This window comes from Patella vulgata, chromosome 9 (assembly GCF_932274485.2).
Source record: "Patella vulgata chromosome 9, xgPatVulg1.2, whole genome shotgun sequence".
Classification (NCBI taxonomy): domain Eukaryota; kingdom Metazoa; phylum Mollusca; class Gastropoda; family Patellidae; genus Patella; species Patella vulgata.
Genome location: NC_065887.2, coordinates 33,802,224 through 33,825,833, shown reverse-complemented (window position 1 = coordinate 33,825,833; position 23,610 = coordinate 33,802,224). Strand labels below are relative to the sequence as shown.

Below are 23,610 nucleotides of genomic sequence, written 5' to 3'. Positions count from 1 at the left end.
CTAGTACTTGCTTCAGGAAAGAATAGTGCAAGAACCCTCAAAACCCTTGGATTTTGGTTTCATTACCAAACGACAAATGGGTCTCCTCCATTGTTTTGTTATTGATTTATTAAAAGGTTAATTCGAAGTTGTACATGTGCATACATGTACTGTATATATGCTTTATTTGTAGGTGAAATATCTGATCATTGATGGGATATTAATGAACTGTATCAAGTTTTTGAATTGAATGGAAAGTATTTTTACTCTCTGCTTCTTTGTTTTAGTTCAGAAATTTTAAATTAAAAACAAAAACTTTGCTCACTCGCTTCTTTTTATTAGATAAAAATCTTGACGAACGTAGATGATCAGATTGGTGTGGACTGATGTACAATGTACATGTGTAGTCTTCTACCATTGAACAGGTACATGTGCATACCGTATGTATATGATTTGCACTACATGTACCTGTACACATGTGATACAATAATCCACCCGGAGTTGCTTATACAGCAGAGTGGCTTAATCCATCCAGAGTGGCTTAACACTTATTGATTGGTTATTATGTCAGCATCTTAAATCTGCAAAAATGGCACTGCAGTAACTTGAGTCTGGGAACAATATACGTTATGATTCAATCAGACCCAGTGATACATGTAGCACTGTATGTGTTCTACTCAAAGTATCTTGTTAACAGTTTTCTATGGAGATTGGTTAATTAGAGTACAATTTGTAGATAATTATCACAATGTTTATTGTTTGTTTATAAAACAATGGCTTGTTATCATCACTCTAAGTGGTGATGGGTATGTTTACTTTCAAAATGGAAGTGCCACTGGATTATATGTATTTGCCTTGAACATAATTTTCACAAAAAAGAGGCAGAATTAAATTATCCAAGAGTCAACAGTTTAAAAAAGGGTCCATTTCAGCATAATCAAAATGTAAAATATTGTTTTAATTAAACATATTGATTAAAAAAGAAAATTGTATTGGGAGAAAAGTAGAAGATCAAATTCATGTTTCATCCAATTTTCTACTGAATTATTGCCCTTTTGTGGGTGGGTGGATATAAACTTTGGTGTAGACCTACAAGTATTTGATTGAACCAGGATTGTATTAGTACACTGATGTACATGTATGTAGTAGAGATAGTTACAGATCAAGTTCACATTAATTTTATAATTAATTACTTACATGTACTTGTATGGCCCTTTTGCCTTTTAGGGTCCATAGGGGACATGTATTACTTCAGCAAAACTCTCAGAATGCTTTGTTCTGTGATGGGTTTTTTGCAGGCACATTGTTATGTTTTTCTGTAAAAAAAGTATTTGTTTTGTAGTGTGTAGCCCATGGATGCTGTACGTTATTTAAACATCAAGTTATAAAGATTTACGTCTGAAATGTTTTGTCTATTACCTGACTTTTTTGTGTGTGTTTTTCCTCCATTAATTATTAGCACATGAGGTAAAAACCAAGCTTGTATTTCTTACACACATTTAGTTATTTAATATTTGTACATTACATGTGCATTTGTTTACCAAGATTGTTGACATGTATTTCAAAAACTTGTATTTTTTGTGGCTAGGCCTAAGGTAAGGTTGGGAATTACATTAAGCAAGAAATTAGTGCATTAGATATGAACTTGAAATTAACATTCTACATTTCTTTACCAACCAGGCTAATTCCAACTGCCAAGAGTTCTTTAATGTGACTGTGAGCATGAACATGTACAAACTAATATACATGTACGCTACTCCTTATCAGGCCCTGTGTCCTGCACAACTTACATACAATTTAAGGGGAAACAGGGGGGATGATTGTAAAGTCTTGCTATGTAAATTCAGGAAGTTTCTGGATGAATAATTAATTAATGGTCATTTTATCAAGGCTGATACAGCAGGTCACATTTATCCTCTTTTCAGATCGTATTAATTTTGCAATGAATTTCTTCTTTTGATGCATTTGGTTTGTTTATTGAAAATCATGTTTGATTCACTTTCTTAGAAAGTTTCTTATCAAGTTTTTCACATTTTCACTTTCTTAGAAATTTTCACATGTTTTAGAAGCCATCTGAAAGATTCATCTTTTCAGCATTTTGAAAGACAGAATGTTCTAGTTGTTGAAAACATTAGGTACTTTTAATAATTTATATTAACTGTCCTAAATTTGGCAGCTTAACTGTAAAAGGCACCCAAAACATGCTTTTATCACTTATTTAAAATATGTCCCAAGATACACTTCTTCACCTGTACTACTAAATGTACCCTTAATTTAATTACTTAAGACAACTGGAAGACAAAGACTTATTAGTCTGGTTTAACCAGCGGGAGAACTAAATTTAGCAGAATAAAGCTTTGTCTATCTTTCTGTTTGATAAAACATCTGTTCAAATCTGTAAAATTTTTATACAGTCTGAGTCTGCAAGCTGAAGTCTGTCTGCTACTGCCAGTGGAAGAAGAGAAGGCAGAGGTATCAAATTACCCAGGAGGTTTAATGGAGGATTGAAGGGATTGATTGAAGGCAGTGCAACCAGTTTTAGTTTACCTACTAACAACAGATGTAGTAAAATTCTGAGTTCTTGTACGTTGTTTGAAATTTTAGTTGTAAAACTGGCTTTTCTTGTAGTAAATTAGCAGAAGTAGAAATGGAGGTCGTTGATATTGTTATTCAGCTGTTTTTGTGAATTTGTTATATTATTTCTTTGCTTCATGGATTTTGTCTTCAAGAAAAAAATTCTTAGTTTCAACCTTATTTTGTGCTTAAAGAAAGATGCTTATATTTGTGTTTGTATGGATTAAATTTGTATCATAAAAAGGTAGGTGCTACCTACTGTTTATTATGTACTTGCATTTCTTTCAATTATTTTATTTTTAAACACTACAGTATGTTATATTTATATTTTGATCAACTTCTTTTACTCTTTTGATAATTCTGTGGTTTTCTTGGATTAGATTTGTGTGAAGAAGTTACTTGTATTACATGTACATAATCATTTAAGAAAAAATGGATTATACATCTATATTGTACCATATCAACTTTTCTTGTATGTTGCATTTTGGTGGCGGGCATAGTGGCCTACTATAAAGCAATTTTTCTGGGTAGAATTTAAAATTGTTTTCTTTTGAAGGAAAAATTACATAATAGTGCTAAATATGTACTTCAATAATGGTAATACAAAAAGTTCAAACAAAGAGTGAGATCAGTTCTTATTTATGCATATAGCAAACCTCACCTGATGTAACTGATGAAATTATAGATTGCGTTCATAACAGTCACTCTGATGATGAAATGAAATGGGAATTTTGTTCATACAGCTGTGTTTCATCATATTCTACTTGTCACAGGTTCCTTTGCATGTATTAAACCCCATTTCATTTCATTTCATTTTCTTTGCATGCACATTAATGAGTACACGACTGAACTTTGTTTTTTTGACCCATCAAAACGACTAGATATTTGTTCCCTTCACAATAATCCTTCCTGTACTATGGACAAGAGGATACCAGAGAAACTTTCTTGGCCAACACTGAGGTGGAACCCTGGGACCTCCTGGTTTTTGAAGCAGCACCACATGCCCTGAAACACTGTGGCTCGGGAACAAGGGTAGAAACAGGACAAACATGATTTCAACCTACAAAGGTACCACTTGAATTTTGGGGTCACCTAATTTTTTTCTATAATTTGTCATCATTATTTATCATTTGTTAGAATAAAGAGGCAGATGAACAATTTCCGTTGATGTCTTATTTGTTATCATTCACTAAATTTTAACAGTTAAAAACTTGGTAAGGTTTTGTAAACCCTTTTTTAAAGTAGCTAAGTCTCTAACTCAATATCATCCAAAGTCTTACATGTTGAAAACACGAATTATTTGTCAATTCAAATCAACATTGATGTTGTAAAGGTAGGCTTCTGAAATCCAATATTTAAGACAAAATAAACATTTTACCATTGGTATATGAATCGTGTACCATAGTGCATTTCAGCATCATTTGTAACAAGTGACCAGAAAGAACAAGGCTAGACATATTCAACAACTCATGTCAAACGGTGACGCCATATCTTATCTGGAGAGCATGCGCAATAGACTGAAATAACCAGACGCTAGAAATTGGCATTTGGTTGAGACTCATGCCGTATTTCACTGGACATAACTACCCATTTATGTCAATTTCTAGGTCCCACATATTAGAGATTTAGCTCCTTTAAGGTGCATGTACTAAGCATATTACACTTGTCAGAGAGATTGTGAAAGTCATCACTTTAACTTTAAAACTGAAAAATACAATTTTTAATTAATTTTCTTAACAGCTGCAGTTTTAAGGAGATATTTACTGAAGTCAGAAACACTTCTGTTGAAGGAAATTCTTGTCCCTTATAAAACACATAAAGATGAGAATAAAAAATTACAATCTTTAAAGGCATTTTTGTCCAAGATGGGTCATACTTCGTCTTCTTGTACATTCACCCCCAGAGTACATGTAGGCTTCAAACTATTAAACTATGTACATGTACATACACCCACATTGTAATACCTTGCATGAATAAATGACAATGCCATCATGTGTTAATATTTCCAACAATGCAGGTTAATTGAATAAATATATACATGTAAATACAGTTAACGGGTACATGTAAAATACTTCCTGAACTTAATTTAGTCTGTTTATTTCGCAATTCAAGAATTTCAACTATTTTTATAAGGTGTTTTGTGACTCAATCAGCTTTGTATCAGTATAGAAGAATGCATAATATGTGTGACATACATTGTAATATAGGCCACTACTCACCAGATGATAATAATAATAATAAAAAAAAAACTTACACATACACCCATTGTTTATTGTTTGTGTAAATATTTAATGATAAATCATTAAGAGTCCCCTTTTATTTGCAATATTGGATTAGCCCTTCAAAACAAAAAGGCTTATGTATGTATGTGACCTCTTTGGTTTGTGTCCAAAATAAATGTATCAGTTTTTATGATGTGTTGATTCTCTTTTTGAGATGAATATATTGGTTCAGACCATATAAATAGTTCAACATTAGATGATCATAATTTCGGCATGGAATCACTTACAAAATACCAAAACAGAAGAAATATTTAAGACCACTTAAAAGTACTTTTGAAATCTCTTTTTTTCCTGAAATAATCTGTTTCAAAGTTAAAATATTAAAATTATAGACAAATCAATACAACATGTACATGTATATCAGAAAAGTAAAATATGTTTTATTTAGATGTAAAAACATCTGTTAGTACCATATTAAAAAGTTTTATGAAAAATGGCAGAGTAAAATCAATAGAAATCAATGTAAACTTCAAATGATTATATCTGTGCGGTATGTACATGTAACTTACATTGCAATTGATATATTTGAATAATTGTTTAACTAGTAAAAGTACTTTTGGTAGTGTATGGTCTTAAACTCTATACATGTATGTAAGTTAGGAGATGAAACTTTTGAAAATAGGCTACAGCAGGAAAATTATACATGTATGCTAGGTAGGAGAAGATAGCCCAGACAACAGCATTTTCCCATACCATTATTCATTTTCCAACTGTCAAGGGTTTTTTTTTTCTTTTTTCGGTTTTTTTTTTCCCATACATATAATTGCTAACACTCTGTACCACACTGTACATGTATATGTACATGGGTGGACCCCCACCCCCCACCCACATCCAACCAACTTTTAAACAACTGGTCTATAATTGAGAATTATGATCCATAACCACTCGACTACAAATGTGCATCCACATTTTAGAAAGAAATTATATTATTAGAACATAAATAATTCTTACACCAGTGGCTTTTTCCTTTGATGTTTAAATTTACAATATTTTTAGGTCAGCCCAAACAGAATTATAAATCTTATAGACATACATGTATACATTGTGTAAGCTTTATTTAAGTATTTTATTATCAGTTTGATAAATATTCTACTGGGGGAACTGATAAACTATTGTTCACCCCCAGACAATAAGATACTCTCTTAATCTTATGGAGAGATTTAGCCTTTAGTAGAATACTATAAATTTGACCATACATGTAATTTAATACAAAGAAATGATTGTACTAAGGTTCGGAATGCAGTGCAGTAAAATGTTGTTAGCTATATGACCTCTTTAAATAAGAAGTGGTATTAATTGTTCTAGAAAGGGTAATCATACCCTGACATGTTTTCATAATTTGTAGTTATACGAGGGCCGGCTGAAAAGTTCTAAGCCTATCTGTGAAAGACCTGTACAAAGTCGATGGTTTCCTTTTATTTTTTCTGAATAGTTCCATAGGCCTGGATGCCAATTAGGCTCTCTCAGCCATGCATAAATTTTGCAGCCAAGGAAGGGGCATCATCCCTAAAGTGGAGATCATGTCAGCATGTATCTGCACTGTGGTTAGTCCTTTAGTTGTAGGTACTTGCTGACTGCCCTATAGACAGTTTTATCCTTTTCTGGTGATTTCAATGGGTAGGTTCACAAAATGGTCTGGTACGAAGACAATGATAACACTACAGTTGCAGTTCTTACATGTATGTCTACGATTTATTGAATGATTGGTGGCAGAAGTTGGTATAAACCTAACTGATAAATCCTTTTCAGGCTTAGAACTTTTCAGTCAGCTCTCATACCATTGACAATATCAGTGTATATTTGTAGACAATCTGTTTTCCTTGTACATGTAAATGATGAACATTATTTTCAGTTGATTAGAAATTAAACTACATGTATGTATACACACACACATGTACTGACCAAAACATTATGTCAACTTTTAAAGAGACATTATACCTACTAACTCAGGATATATATGGATGCCATTACAAAGGTCTAACATCATGAGGATGTACATGTAAGTTGTGTGTCAGGCAAAATCAACAGAAAAATGGACATAAAGAAGAGGGTGGAGGAGATTTTAGAAAGCTTTGCACTTTTTACAAATTCACTGTCTAGGTGATGACCATATGTAATTTTAAAGCCATACCATGAACAGTTGTTTTAGCACAAGGTTAAGCAAATTAAAATTCAGATAATCTATCAATATGGTGGGATACTTTTGTGCAAACATCCATTTTGCTCTCAGTCTATCCTGAACTGATTTAGCTCAAATAAATGTTAATTTCGTTAGAAGTTTTATACATGATTAAATCATAAGAAATTAGCATGGTTATACATGGAGCTCTTGAAATGGTAAAAATAATACTGGTCACATTAAACTAATCGACACTCATTTTGACCAATAATAGAATTTAAGATTTTTTTTTACTGGGTAAAGTTTGATGTGTCTTTAACTTTCAACTTGAATTATAACGGAAGGAAGTATACTATTTTAGAGCAATTAAAACTAAGTAGTTACTAGTACATTTTAGTTCTATTCTTATACATCAATTAAATTTTTCGGTGATTTGGTCACATCCGAACCCCAAACGTTATTTTTCTCTGAATGTATTATGTATTGAACAACCAGGAAAAATACTATGACAGAGCTGAGATGTTTAATTCAGCCTGTAGTAATGAATAAAATAACAATAATATTTCTATTTGTCAAACAGTAAAATGAAAGCCATTTAAAAAATTGCTCCTAAGGAAATACATGTCTCTTTTCATTGGTTTGGTGAATAAGGACCCATTTTGTTTCTTAAACCACACTCTTTATCGTTCTTGGGCAAATATAGTAATAATAATTGAACTACCTTTCATAGAATCGGATCATTGTACATGAAGGTCTTTTTATATGCAGTTGTGTAGCATAACAACAGCCATCTTTACATTGTGTTGTTGTGCCTTTAAAACAGATAGCATCATTATTACAATCTAGACCATCATCAATTTATCTTTAAAAAAAATGTTTTGTGTTTTCGTAATGTACAGGTACTGAGTACATGTACATTATGAAGTAGTACTAAGAATTTTTTTTACAAATTTTAAAAACTTTAATGCCCATATGATGAAATTTTTTTTATCTTTTGTTGTTTGAGAAAAATTGAAAAAAAAAAGAGTTATTTAGTAGTTTTATAGGTAAGGATATGAGTGCATTATTTGATATCTGTTTTTATACGCCCACATTTTCATGTGGACGTATTATGCTGTCGCCCCTGTCCGTCCGTCCGTCCACAATTTGTTTGTGGACACTCTAGAGGTCACAATTCTTATCCGATTTTGACGAAACTTGAAATATAGGTTTATCTCCAAAAGATCTGGGCTGCTTTCGATGTTGGCATGTATCGGATCGAAACTTCATGGATTATGGCCCCTGTTTGTACGAAAAATCATGTTTTTAGCTTATGGACCCTATACAGGTCACAATTTTATCCGATTTTGTTGAAACTTGAAATGTAAGTTTATAACCCAAAGATCTCGATTCCTTTCGATATTCGCGCATATCGGACCATAACTTCCTGTATTATGACCCCTGATTGTAGGAAAAATTGCGTTTTTAGCTTGTGGACCCTATAGAAGTCATAATTTCTATCCGATTTAAAAACCTGTAATATTGTATCAAAATTCACAGACAAAATGGCCGCCGTTCGGTCTCGAATAGCGTAAGAATATGGTATATCAAGGTTGTGGACCCTATAGAGGTCACAATTTTTATCCGATTTTGTTGAAACTTGAAATGTAAGTTTATAACCCAAAGATTTCGGTTCCTTTTGATATTTGCTCATATCGAATTGTAATTTCCTGAATTATGGCCCTTGATTGTAGGAAAAATCACTTTCTTTTTAGCTTGTTCTCTATCCATCTCTCGAAAATGTGGGCGTATCCTGCCTGGCAGCCGCTGGTTAACGTAAAACAATTAGAGGTCACAATTTTTATCCGATTTTGTTGAAACTTGAAATGTAAGTTTATAACCCAAAGATATCGGTTCCTTTTGATATTTGCGCATATCGAATTGTAATTTCCTGAATTATGGCCCTTGATTGTAGAAAAAATCACTTTCTTTTTAGCTTGTTCTCTATCCATCTCTCGAAAATGTGGGCGTATCCTGCCTGGCAGCCGCTGGTTAACGTAAAACAATTAGAGGTCACAATTTTTATCCGATTTTGTTGAAACTTGAAATGTAAGTTTATAACCCAAAGATATCGGTTCCTTTTGATATTTGCGCATATCGAATTGTAATTTCCTGAATTATGGCCCTTGATTGTAGGAAAAATCACTTTCTTTTTAGCTTGTTCTCTATCCATCTCTCAAAAATGTGGGCGTATCCTGCCTGGCAGCCGCTGGTTAACGTAAAACAATTAAAACAAAGAACATACATGTACTCTTCTTAAGTTGTTGTGTAGGTTATTATGTACACGAAAATTACACAGGCTGCTCAGTCTATACATGTATGTATTTTTGTAAACCTGACAAAATAGGAGTAAAACATTTATATTGACGACACTGAAATATAAATAAAATACAGTAAGAGGAATTCTGAAAAGAGATCTCATCAGTGGGAATACATTTGTTGAAATTAATTTAATTTACGCGACAGGTTTCTCAAATTTAGATTTGTTTTATAGAATTGTATATAAAAATTGTATCATTTCAAAGTACATGTATTAACAAGTAACAGGTGTTGTGCAAAAGACAAGGTGTGCATAATGTTTGTTGAACAAACTCATACATGTGCCATTCTTGTTTATTCTGGAATTTCAATTGTTCTATTATTGTATTGAACTAACATGTAAATTCTCAGTCCTCATTATTTAGTCACATTTTGTTAAAAACTACGTTATGAACAGATTAATATTTTGTAGATTAGTAGAGGCAGCTATTGATTGCTGTTAATTTCAATCAATCAATATACATGTATCATGTTCTTTACACAATGAAATTTCCCCAATGAAATCAACAGTCATTCTGCTGGATTTCCATGAGAAGTTATTTAAATTTAAATAAGGTTTTTGTTATGCAAATGATATTGGGATGACAACAGGTGGGGAAATAGAAAGGGACCTGATCACAAACAAGGGACTTGGAACAAAGACATGATATAATAACAGAACATGTTTATTATAATTAACTGTATTACATATGTTTAAGCCAGTTCTTTGTGTTGTCTTGTATGTATTTTGTAATTTTTCATGTTTATATTTTGACTTACATGTACATTGTACAAGGATTATCCAAACGTGTGATTCTTTATTTATAGGAAACCAATGAGTCAGGATTTTTCATTGGATATTTTTTAAATTATGGCATGATTTTGTAATAACAGTCATTACCTGTAGGTCTGAAAGCTTTTGGACATCTAGGAAGAGTATTTTCTGCTAAGCATAGATACATTGTAAATAATATGATTATTTTGATGCCAGGCTTGGAAAATAGTGATTCAGATTTCTAATTGGGTGAAAGAATAAAACAGAGTGTGTAGTTTCATTACATCTATACCTTGACTAAGTTTGATAATGAACATATACTGCTCAGTCAGATTAAGCAGGTTTGTAAGCTATTCAGTGTGGTTGATGCTTTATAAAAAAAAATATAAATTTGCAATTTATTAATGAGTGTAATCTATTTATTTTTCGATTGCGTCGCAGGACATCAGCCTTATAGGTCGCTTGTTTATCATTTAACACCTTTCTCCTTTATGATGAGGGGGAGTGGATCGAATGGTTGAAGTGTGCAGGTTGCATCAAAAGGTCTGTCATTGAATTGAGTGGCGTGGATTTAGTTCCCCACTTGTACATGTATGTAACAAGGAGTAGGTGAATTATTGAAATAAATTTGAACCATGTTTTAGACCCAAAATGACCTTTCTCTCCTTTATATATTATGATAGTATTTATTGGAATATAAATTGAGTTGTTTAGTTTAGTAGCAAATATTGTAGAGTAATATCATGATAGATCAGATCAGAATGTTTAGCACTTATTGCTGTTAATTATATGACCAGATCAATCAAATATGGTCATGATTCATGTCAGTATACATGAAATATACATCATGACAGAGAGTAGAAATAGTTATGATTATATCTTATATTTATATGGTCTATATTTATAAGATGATTGACATATCTCTACATGTTTATATATACTGTAAATAACCATTTATAACAGTTAGTCATTTATACTGTTGTCTCACATGTACTTCCTTATTTTGTAACAATCAAAATCCTTTACAGATTCAGTCGTTTCCCCTTGTCAGTGGTACAGAACAGTGTCTAGTTTAGTCATTCGGATGGGACAGCAACTGAGGTCCTGTGTACACTTTGGCATTCATGTAAAAGAATCCTTGACAGTTGGAATTCAAAATAAGAATGGATCGTAGTTCTGCTGTTTAGGCAAAGTTTTCCCATAGCACACTTGTCAGTGAAGAAAAGTAGGATGTTAAACCCCATTTCATTTCAGTCACAAAAATATCAAAAATTTAAAATATTTGTATATATTTCTTATAGGTAAATTTGGGAATGAATAGAAGTACTAACATTACATTATGACAATATTTGTGAATTATGTATTTCAGATATTGTATCTTACTTAGATAGGTTACATGTTTCAAAATGTTTAGGCTTAAAACAGCGTTATGGAAAATTAGATAAAGAGCTGACCTTTCTCACTATAATAGTAAAAAACTATACTGAAAATTTCAGTCAAATTGCCTCACTCTAAGCCGAGAAAACCTTATTTTAAAATCACTGTAGCCTCGATTGTGATTCTTACCGCTGTCACAATAATTAACAAAGTTTTACAAAGCCTCGATTATCCATTTTTGCATTTAATCATCAACAGGCTTTGAACAGCAGATCAAATTGAAATCCAATGAAAATCAGATGCATAAGATGGCATCGAAAGTTGATTATGGTCTTTTCATGTTAATAAATGTCTAATGAATAGTGTATATAACATTTCAATTCTAAAGAAATAGGCAGATTTAGCTCTTGCATAATGTATGTTTAAATTGGGAATAAATGAATTATAACTTGTAACTTCATTCTGAATTTGTAATCTCTGATATTTTTAATTTGAAAATACTGAGCGTCTTTAAAATTTATACTACATTTAGCGTTTTTTTGTAAGTTTTTTAAGGATAAAATCGTCAGCCTCCACCTCAATGATACATGTACATTGTTTAATGGTTTCGAGTGCTATCTAAAAAAAAAAACCCAAAACCATTGCGGATTCTTAAGCCATATTTTAATTCCAGTAGGGAAAATGGTTATTGGCTGTCTGCAGCATTGAGACTTTTTGATGACCCTTATAAGTTTTTCTGATAAAAAATAGTACTTTTCATGTGTTCTTCTTAAAGTCTGTGAAGGTTGAAGTTTAGTTTTGTTTTGTTTATTTGCTCCAGAAATCTTTCTTTAACTTAAATGTTGTATATCCTCAAGATTCAATCTAACATTCTTTGTACAGATGAAAGAGTTTATAATTTATGATTATATGTTAATTAGGAAGATAATTAGTCTATAAAGATCATAAAAGTAATTAATTTATGATGTAAATGACTGAAGTTTAGTAGGTTAATTTGAGTGGACAAACTGTCTATGCATGTATGTATGATCAGTGAGTCAATCTTTACTAGGCTGTACATTTAGTAAAAAGAATTCCATTTCAAAAATCATTTATGAAGAAAGAAACATTGTTGGATTAATTTGAATAGGAAATTTAATACATTTTGTGAGGAAGTTTATGATGCGCTATTGTTGTATGATATTAATGTGTCTTCAGAAATTCTGAAGAAGGATCAATTGAAATGAAGCTGTGGTAGGAAATTTTCTTTTTATATCAATATTGATTTTTGTTAAGTTCTGGATGTAAAGCAGTTTGTGGAATCTGTGATTTGGGAATAAATTGTGAGGAAGAATTTTTAAGTTCTGTTCAAATTAAAAAATCGTTGGAGATATTTTTGGAATCTAAATTAGTTGCCATGGATTGATTTCAACTTTGTGAAAATTAATGATGTGTTTTCCAAATATGATTATTATAAGTTCTTGATGACCTGATAGAGGAATGGATAAATTTGTACTTGTAACAGCTATGATACACATATGTGTCAAATTAACAGTTTAAATTTGAACTTCAAAGATTTGGTGCAAATGAAAATATTAATTGAATCATGCGTAATCTCTGCAAGAGCAACCGATGAATCAAAACTACTTAAATTCTTAAAGGAAATTTATTGGAAATGTTTTGAATAGGATTTACTTTGAACATTATGCAACAAGCTTGAAGAAATATATGTAAGGAATAAAAGCAAGTTAAGTTAATTTGATTCATGGTTACAACGAACTATCCTTTTATACTTAAACCATGAACTGTAAATGGTGAATTAACTACATATTTTAAAGTTTGTGAATTGCTAAAAGTTTTAAGTGAAATACTTTAGATTATACCTTTGTGTTTTAGTTATACTGTAGATATGTATTAACATCTGTGTTTGCATGGTTAGATATGTTAAAACAGTGATGTAAATTGTGTATATTTTATTTAAAGTGTAAATTAACAAGTTATCAAACACGATGTCTGTCAGTATGTTAGTTATTGATAAACCAACACATAAAACGGTTGCCAGTATAAAAGCTAAACTACTTCTACAGATGCAAATGTAAGTCAATTGATAAACCTGAGTTTTTGTACTTGATATAATGTTACATTTACATTTATTTCAGATAAATTTACAATGTTTACAGTTTTATACCTTCAGGAAATTTATAACTTTCAGAAAAATGTTTGTAATCATTTTGTTTCAAAATAAACATTTACTTTAATTTTAAGTAATTTCAATGTAAATGAAATTGGATTTAACGTCCTACTATTCTGCTTCGACTGGGCTAATGAAGACAGAATTTAAATGTAAACAGAGCATGTAGAATAAACCTGATAATAGAAGACACCGTCCTGTCTACTGTCTAGATGATTTCTAAAACATTATCAACATTTATCTACTTAATAAAATCAAAATAATCATATTAAAGGGGCATCATCACTCTAATGAAAAAAAGAAATATAATTAATTTTGAAATATTAAGAGTAAGAGATCAAAAGTCAGTATTGAGACTACTGCTAATACTGATTTTATTTAATCATTGACAAGATAGTTAGCCAAAAATTAAGTTAAAGTAGTAAACAAATAGACTTCACTTTAATCTTGGAAAAACAAATGTATCAAACTTGCTGAGCGAAAAACACATCAGATGAACTTAATTCAGTAATGTTGTTGGACCTAAATCAAAGAGGTTTAGCACCTTTAAATTTAGCGTTCACTATGATTCTGTACGTTGTTCAAGAAAATATTGAATCTCTCTCAAATATTATTTAAAGGGACTATCCCGATTTGAACAGAGTCTCAAAAATAAAAGTCTGAGAAAATATGAAATTTAAGCGCCCAAATATAGAGGAATGGTGTATTTACCTTGTCTCAAACTTTCAGCTCAAAATATTGAGTCGTTTGGACGTGAATGTCAAAACTGCTTACCCGGACATGTAACCCTTTTAAGATTTCGGGTCAATTGTTTCGTTGGGTGACCTGATAATCGATTCCGGGTCCTTTAGAGGTCTATACAGTGAATGACTTGTGCCATGTACTTGATAACGAAAGGTACATTTCACCTACACATTATTATTATTATAAAATAAAAGTCTGATTTTTCCAGACATCCCATAATACAACTTAGGACACCGGTCTCCATTTCCAGATGACGACTGACGGGTTTAAGTTGTTTGAAAACATATCACATACATTTAGTTAGTTGCTCGGCCCTGAGATATAGGATTTTAAGAGATTTTAATACAAAATTTAGAAGTTTTATTCTCCAAAATATTATCCGGATTGGCCCTTTAAAATGAAATTATCAAGTTTTTTGTCAAAAATACATTATGTATAATCTGGATGTGCATGTAAGTTGTATTCTACACTTTTTATGAATAATGGACCCTTCCTAAGATATTGCTTATCTAGTAATTGCACATATTACATTATATAAGGACTGGCCCATTTATTATCAAAAGAGGAATTTGCACCAGCTGCTGCATCAAATTATTAAAAATAAAGTAGTTTTAGTGATTCAAATTTTTATTGTTTTAAAACTATTGCTTTGTACTATTATTTAGATGACAATTTGTGAAAGTAATGTACCTAGACTTTTTGTTAAAAAAAAAAATTTTTGATTTTATTTTTTAGTGCTCAACCTAATTTATTTGAACGAAGAGAGGAAGGTGAAGCTGATATATTTTCTAAAAGAGAACAAGGAGATGGCCATGAGGATCCTGATTTACCTCTTCCACTTGAAGCAGACAGTAAGTTACATGTAACTTTATGTACTCCATTTGGAAACATGGCAGAAAGGTCAAGTAAGCTAAAAAAAAAAAACAAAAAAAAAACAAAACATGCAAGACCATGCAAGATTGCAAGACAAGATTACCTTTGTGCTACAAAACATATTGTGTTCAAATCTAATCAAATCGATAAATTCTGTAACTTTACGTAGGGTCATTTGAAGTTTATATTACACTGTTGATGCTACCATCTTATAAAATTGTACGCATCTTGGGTAAGATATATTGAATTATAAATGATTAAAGTATCTTTTTCATACAAGCCACCTCATTCTTTATACAGATTTTTTTTGTACGCTGACATGCCCAATTGAAATAATTATCTCCGTGTACAATAAGATAAGACATACTTTTGACATTGATATAATTGGGATATGTTCTGTTGAAATGAGAAGCTGAATAAAGTGTTTTCAGACTTCCTGGTATTGTTGTGGTAGTCCTTAGATGGAACCGTATCAGACTGTTCTAAGTTTTAAAGTCTTAAGCAGAATTATTTTAATTTGTCTCGTTTGTTTTAAGGCGATGTTATACCTTACGTAGCTCAAGATAATTTTCTAGAAATAAAAGGATTATCAAGTACAGATGAGGATAGCAGTGAAGAGGAAATAGAATATAGAAAAGCAACAAAAATACGATTCAGTCGTCATCCAATAAAGGTAGGTTGATGATAGAACAATACAGCCCAAGATAGACAGATTTAAGTTTCATTTATTTGTTTATACTTTCTGTGGCCTCAAATCCATATAGATCTGACAATTTGCGTCAGGGCTCATTGGGGTTCCACTGTCCACACAGTGAGCCAAATATTAAACAAAAATTAGTAAACAAGTAGACACAAATATTTAATTGTACAGAACTTGCCCCATCCGTGTAAAATAAGCTTTTGATATTTTGTCGTAAAAATATGTCAATAAAAATCTTGCACAACTGTCACTGTGTAAGTGTTATATTGAGCATTAATTTTTGTCTGCTTTTGTTACAAATGTGGACTTGAATTACATGTTAGACAAGTTGAGACTCTAGTGTTCTGACAGCTCCAGAACTACAGCACTCTATTATCAATAAGATTACCAGGTTCAGTGTCCTAATTATGCTGTCAGGAATGTATCTTTAAGGTTTTAGTTCAGTTATGGTTAATACTCTGTGAGGTTATAAAATCAGAAAATCGGTTTAGGTGCTGTATTTGTAGTTAAAAGTCTTGAGAGAATCAATTTAAAATGGCAATAAACAAACATACATGTGTAACTTGGTTATAAATCTTTCATTCATTCATCTGTTAAAATTGACAGAGTTATTTTTAGTACTTGTAATTTTGAAGTGCCTGTGGTGACGTATCTTCCTGCTCTACTGGTAGTTTTTAAGTAATTTAACACTTGCTTGGATAAAGAGGAATGCTTCTACAAGCTGTACTTGTTTTACTCATTTTCACCTCATTAATTGGTACTCGGCATCACAATTCATTTCTTTATTTCGTTTTAATTAGACATTAGACTACAAAAATGTCTTTCTTCGAAAATGTATTTCATATACAAATTAGGTATAAGCTTACAAGTTTTCATATACACTGAAGTTTAAAATTATGATGATGTATCTTTTTAATTGTATACAAGGACTAAAGAATTGTTTTAATTGAATGTGATTTTAAATTAAAGGAAATTAGTATGATCACCTAATTTTTAGCTATAAAAGAAAGTAAAAAAAAAAAATCTACAATTTTTTTTGTACCTTTAACAGGTTAGACTCTTTTTGATGTCAATGAATAGCATGTAGTTTTAAAAAACACTTACAATCAAATTTTTTTTAGAATAAAATTGAAAATCTAACAGTCAAATACACAATTTTTGTGATAATAAACGTTTTCTTGAAGTGTCTTAATCATGTAGAGATGTTGATAATATCGGAAACATTTTGCCTAAAGAAAAACAATCACTATCAGAGTATCCTTAATGCTTTGATAATTAAAGCTTTTACTCCCAGTTTATGTAATATTACAAGATACATGTATTTGATAAACTTTAATACATTTCTTCTGATGATGGCAACGGTCCAAGATTTCTTCTATTTTTTATGAAATATCTTGTTTTATCTTCATCAATGATGTTTTCAAGATGTTTTTTTTATATTACCATAGTATGGAAGACCTCAGATTGTAACTAAGAGTGTATCTATACCATGGATTACAAATAGCAATTCAAATCCACAGATTTAGTATAGTTCGAATGTTAATTTGTTAGAACTGAACAAAGTTAATAATACATTCATATTTTAAAAAACTGTAGGAAATAAGTTAAAGAATGGATATTGTTTTATAATGTTTTTTTATTATTATTTGTTGTATCAATTTCAGATGTTTCCCACTTACTCCACTGAAGATTATGACAGACGAAATGAGGATGTGGATCCAGTGGCTGCCTCAGCTGAATATGAACTTGAAAAGCGTGTTGAAAAAATGGACGTCTTCCCTGTAGATTTAATTAAGGGTAACTATTATTTTAAGTAGAGTTACTACCCCTGTCACCAAAACCTTGTACTCAAAATACAGATCAGAATGCTAATCAATTTTATGGGTAGTTTGTGCTCTTGACTGTTAAGATTGAAAACTACTGGAAATTGATTGCATGGTTGGGAAATGCTGACTTAATCATGCTTTGGGGGTTGCCTCCCTTGTGAGTTTCAATTTTTTTCAGACTACCATCTTGTCTTTATTATCTCTCAGGTCTTAGACACATGTAGTAATAATGATACTTATGCTATACATGTATAATCCTTTAGTGGCATTTAGCAATTGGAAACATAACAAAACTATACAGTTATATGGGACAACAATCACTGGTTTATTATACACAAGCACGACGTTTCGATAAGTATTCTCTTATCGTTATTTGTGCTTGATAACGATAAGAGAATACTTATCGAAACGTCGTGCTTGTGTATAATAAACCAGTGATTGTTGTCCCATATAACTGTATAGTTTTGCTATACATGTACTTTTGACTTGTGGTGCCTTCAATAATATTGTTATTTGATTAGAGTCATATCTGTTTCAGAACACTTGTCAGTGGGGGCTTCTTGGCTTCTTGTTCTTTGGTACATTTTCAGTTTAAATAACATTCTTCTTGATTTTATTTGACTTATCCCTAAAAATACACTAGAAAAATGAAAAAAAATAAAATAAGGATGTACTGTATGTTAATCTCGAATTTCCATGTTTGTTTTGAGTTTTGATAATAGTAATAATTTTTCTGATGTTTTGTTTTAGGACCAGAAGGTCTCGGATTAAGTATTATAGGTATGGGTGTAGGAGCAGACGCAGGGTTAGAGAAATTAGGTATATTTATAAAAACATTAACTGAGGGTGGAGCTGCACAAAAAGATGGCAGGTAAGACACAGATGTTGTCTCATGTATTAACTTGAGATAAATTATTTTGTTTCTTTATTGATCATTTTACTGACAAGGAGGGTGTTTAAACCTCCAAACTGTTGTGATGGTTCTTAATTTTATCCACAATTCAATAAAAAGATCAACTGAAAAGTTTATTTAATATCAATAGTTTACTTTGTGACTTTTATAAAAAAGATAAGGGAGTATGTCATGATTTGAATGAATATTATAAATATTAAAGACTACTAATCAGGGGCATAAAAAAAAAGTTTAAATCCACTTATCCAGAGCTAGCACTAGTAGTACACTACTGTCAGACACTAGCTTGGCATTGAGTTCCAATAGTCTGTAATTGGACAAAGTATTAGCCTACATGTAAAATAAAACTTGATAAATGGAATAATTGAAGAAGAGTAAAGATGGGATGCTATAATTTTACCCATTGGACATTTTTGGTTGGAGTTAATAGTGGCCAGAATTAGGTCGCAACAAGTCGTTTGTTAACTTCAGGAAATAACATCATCAAAAAGCTTCCATTCTCACTAATACTAATAGACAAATATTTTTATGTTACATGTATACTAATTAATATAGCATACGGTATATGCACTCTAATCTGAATACAAAAAAAAAATATGTGAACCTCGCTGTTATTCATATTTAATTCCAGTACAGTATTCAAATTGATGTCAATATTTCTATAATATTTGCCCACTTGACTAGTGTTTCCTGCTAAAAAGAACTCTTCTACATGTAGTTAGCGATGTAGAAAGCAATGAGAGGTTGTGTGCAAGTGCCATTTTAGTCGCGCAGCAGTTTGTTAAACAGAAAAATTAAACTAGTGTGTATTAGCATGGATTGGAGAAATAAAAATGGGATATTTTACACTTTATTTATCTATATCCCTAGGTGTCAGCCTAGTGGATTTTTACGACCCTGCTACTAATGATGACCAGTAGCGGATTATCAGTGAGGCTGATGAGGCTGCAGCCTCAGGCCCAAAGATTTTGTCTGACACGATTAAAAACGCATAGACAATGAATGTTAGGGGGGTGGGGTTTAGGCCCAACGGGAATCAACATAGGCCCTGACCCGAAATTAATTAGGCCCACGCCATTTTAAATAGGCCCTATTGTTTGGAGATCTGATCTTATTTTTTAAACGTAGGCCTACAATGTACTAAATGCCACTTAAAGAAGCTACAATGTACATTAAATCCTTGTAAGTTTTCGGTTATGTCTTGCTTAATATATTGTATCCACGTGACGTTATTTATGGGCATATAAAGTTACATTACGTTTATAAACTACCTTGGCTCTAACTTTAAAAACTAAATAGGCCCTCCAGCAACTGCCGCCTCAGGCCTTGGTGGAGCTTAATCCGCCACTGATGATGACATCAGTTGGAGATTACCAATGTTAGTGTATATCAATGTCTGCAACTTGAAGCTACATTATAGAGCAAAGAACTCTGGTTGATTCATAAATTTGAAAGATGACAAACTCATTTCAAGGCCTGGTCTGTACATTGACAATTTAGAATGATTGTTTCAAAGTTATTTTTCATTTTGCAGAATCGCAGTAAATGATCAAATAATAGAAGTAGATGGTAAAAGTCTAGTCGGGGTTACACAGGCCTATGCAGCATCAGTTTTACGCAACACTAACGGAACAGTCAAGTAATATTTTAGTGGTTTCACTTCATACTGCTATTATTTATTTCATTTTAACTTACAGTAGAAATTATGGTTGCAGCGATACCCCGGGAATGCCGCTTAATCGCGATTATTTTTTACATTATAATATTGTATCGGCCCAAAATCAGATAATCGCCATCCCCGGTATATCGGGAGATTTGTTCAGTTATCACGATAAATCTAATAATCGCCAGACTACTGATTATCGGGAGAATAGACGTTATTTTAAATCAATAACATTCATCGATAGTAACTTTGACAAGTTCATTTCCGGTGTGAAGGAAGATGCTAGGCAACTGTTATAACTGATCATCCAGTCTCTTTTCTCATAATATATTATAACTAATCGTACTCGGGTTCAGCTGGAATAATTTTTTATATGTTCAAGTGTTTGTTTTTTTTACAATTTTAGTTGCTTATTTTTGTAATCATACAAACCAATATCAATCAAAAGTATATTTTAGCTGATATTTTCATATTTAGACAATTACGTTTATTGGAAACACGTACAATCACACTGTCCAATAGGCTAACATATTCAAGGCTGGTCAATCTAGTCAGTGCTCAACTCCCCGGATGTTCCAATTTTCTTTCTTGTCATGCCGTCATGGATCATCATAGCTTCAATCTATGAATTAATTTTATTTTTAACCAATAACATTAACATTGTAATAAATATGTCCAACACACAAGATTCTAGGGAAGGGTTAAACATACAGGTCATTCCAATTTTTTTGGAAAATGGAGATGATGAAGTTAGTTTATCAACCAAATGTAGCTAATATTATTTCATTATTGAAATTCACAAATAATAATTTGATTCTGTGTGAATGATCGGAAATCCAAATTATAATTTGATTCTATTCTATGTAAATAATCTGATATTGAAATTCTCTGTGTGTGAATAATCGGATATTCAAATTCCCAAATCGTTTGTGAATAATACGCAATTCTGTATATATGAATAATCAGATATTTTCAAACAGTTGATTAATACATGCATCTTCATAAAGACTAAAGGTTTTAGTTTACAGTAGTGATTACTTCACTTCATTTTGATTTGTTAACACAGCTGCTGAGGTTTTTTTTGCAACAGAAAACTGAATAGATTTATATTAACATTTACCAAACGTACAGTTATATACTCAGAAAGAGTTACTATAACATTTTGTTTATAAAAACTACTACTATAACTACTTATTTGGAATTGTTAAAATAAAAGTTGAAAACAAATTGTGACTTTTATGGTGTATTGTCAGGAACATTCCATTATCATGATTATTATATAAATTAAATTATCGTGATAAAAGAGAATTATCATGATAAAATACATAATCGCAATACTGCTATTTATCGCGATAGTTCCAAAAGCTGTTATCGTGATTAATCGCGATAAAATAATTTGATATCGTTGCAACCTTAGTAGAAATTGAGTTGAATCTCAAGGAAACAGTATCCGGTCATAAGACCATATGCAAGGGACATTAACCTAGTTGATTAAGTCAATATGCAAGGACAGGAGTCTAGTCCATTAAAATGTCGGGGCTGTGGTAGTTGTGCAATCAGGGCTAGGAAGGGCTTTCAGGCTTTTTTAAAACTGTTTGGAAATTGAAGTATGCAGAAATGTTGCTGTACCTGAAAAATTGTCCTACCTCGTATAGCACACATAGGAATAATGGACCAGATGTTATTTGTTCTGCTACTGTTATACTTTTGAGTTATAGCCCAGCTAAATCTCTTACAGATCAATTACAATTTTACATTCATACTGATTCAATAGAATATAGTAAATTAACATATTACAAATTAATAATTTTCAGATTTTTAGTTGGTCGAGAACCAGACCCTAGTAAAAGTGAGGTAGCTAAATTAATACAACAATCTTTAGACCAGGATCGAAGACGTGAAGAAATACGTCGACAAGAACATGAAAGACTTCAGGAATTACGTGACGAATTCCATCCTAAAGATGAAGTATTGGAACATGAGCATCATAATCATATACATCAGTTAGAGCGAGAAGAATCAGATCGGTCTTATATGGAAGAAGAAGAGACTGAGGAGGAGAAGGTTAGTAAGGCTCCATGAAGAGTAAAGTCTCAACATTAGAGCTGTAAAGGAGATGTGACGAAATGTTTATCATTCAAACATATATATTTTATCATTCAATAAAATTAGATTATAATTTCATTAACTATGTTCCATTACCACCCATATCAGTGAGTTAATTTTTATTTTATGACCATATGCATTTTCTGCCAAAAGATCAGAAAATATCAAGAAAAATGCATACAATATTCATAATGATTGTTATCACTAAGCCAATCAGAATCACTTTTATATACACTTCAAGCCAAAATTACCATATTTTCACACAGGGAAAATTTGATTGATCAATCAGTTAAGATGCTCAGAACTCAGTTTCAAACAAAAATTATTTGTTGTGTTACATAATTAGAACCTAAATCGGATTGAAACATAAATCATTCCTTCATGTTTAGGAAAGGGTGAAGGAGTCATAAAAAAACTTGTGCCAACTTCAAAAATAAGAAAAAAAAGGTCCCGTAAAAAAAAACTCTTCTTAATTATATGGCAAGAGTAATTCTAGTATTCCAGTCAAATTATCTGCTATAGGCAACTAAGGTTGATGCAAACTTTGTCAAAATATTTTAGGACATCATATTGTGTGCATGTCACCTCATCAACATTAAATTTCTTTTATTGTGGTGAATGTAAATAATGATGCTAAGACTGGTATGTAAACTGTTTGATTGGTTCATAGAATCAACCTACGTGGCCAATGAAATCCTCATGGGCAGATCATTTGAATTTGTAATAAACCCTGTGAATGGACCAAGGGGTTAGTAGAGTAAAACGGAACAATACCACTCGAACATACCAGGGAGGACTTTAAACATTAGGACTGCGTAAATCCATTCATAAAATACCAGTAAAAACGTTATTTTGTTTGTAGGGTATGGAGGATGCTCAAGAAAAAGAAGAGGAAGAAGAAGAAGAGGAGGAGGAAGAAGAAGAAGAAGAGGTAGAAGAAACCTATATTGATGCAGGTGACGCCACACCCATGTCAGCTCCATCAGGGATGGACTCTGACAGTACACCTGCTAGTTCACCTGAAGAGATGGGTGATAAGCCAAATGTGGAGGTATTTGAATTAGCAGAAAGTAGCAGTGATACAACTTCACCTGATATGGATCCACAGGCTCTCTTTGTTAAATTAAAAGAGGTAAAGACTTGTTATAGTGAATTTCTGAAAATATGCCTAT

At 31.7% G+C, this 23,610-nt stretch overlaps 1 protein-coding gene across 3 annotated transcripts in view; it reads left to right on the top strand.

The window, feature by feature from the left end:
* Positions 1 to 23,610, top strand: part of LOC126832716 (neurabin-1) — a 59,006-nt gene that overhangs the window by 11,274 nt on the left and 24,122 nt on the right. For 2 of the 3 annotated variants that reach the window (XM_050563584.2, XM_050563583.2), the window contains exons 3-9: positions 15,093 to 15,208; positions 15,767 to 15,903; positions 17,595 to 17,727; positions 18,507 to 18,627; positions 20,204 to 20,308; positions 22,147 to 22,396; positions 23,301 to 23,570. In XM_050563584.2, coding sequence (XP_050419541.1) covers positions 15,093 to 15,208; positions 15,767 to 15,903; positions 17,595 to 17,727; positions 18,507 to 18,627; positions 20,204 to 20,308; positions 22,147 to 22,396; positions 23,301 to 23,570 — 1,132 coding nt within the window. Of the gene's footprint in view, positions 1 to 13,388; positions 13,518 to 15,092; positions 15,209 to 15,766; positions 15,904 to 17,594; positions 17,728 to 18,506; positions 18,628 to 20,203; positions 20,309 to 22,146; positions 22,397 to 23,300; positions 23,571 to 23,610 lie in introns of those variants that run through there. The other variant, XM_050563585.2, reaches the window with a different exon arrangement.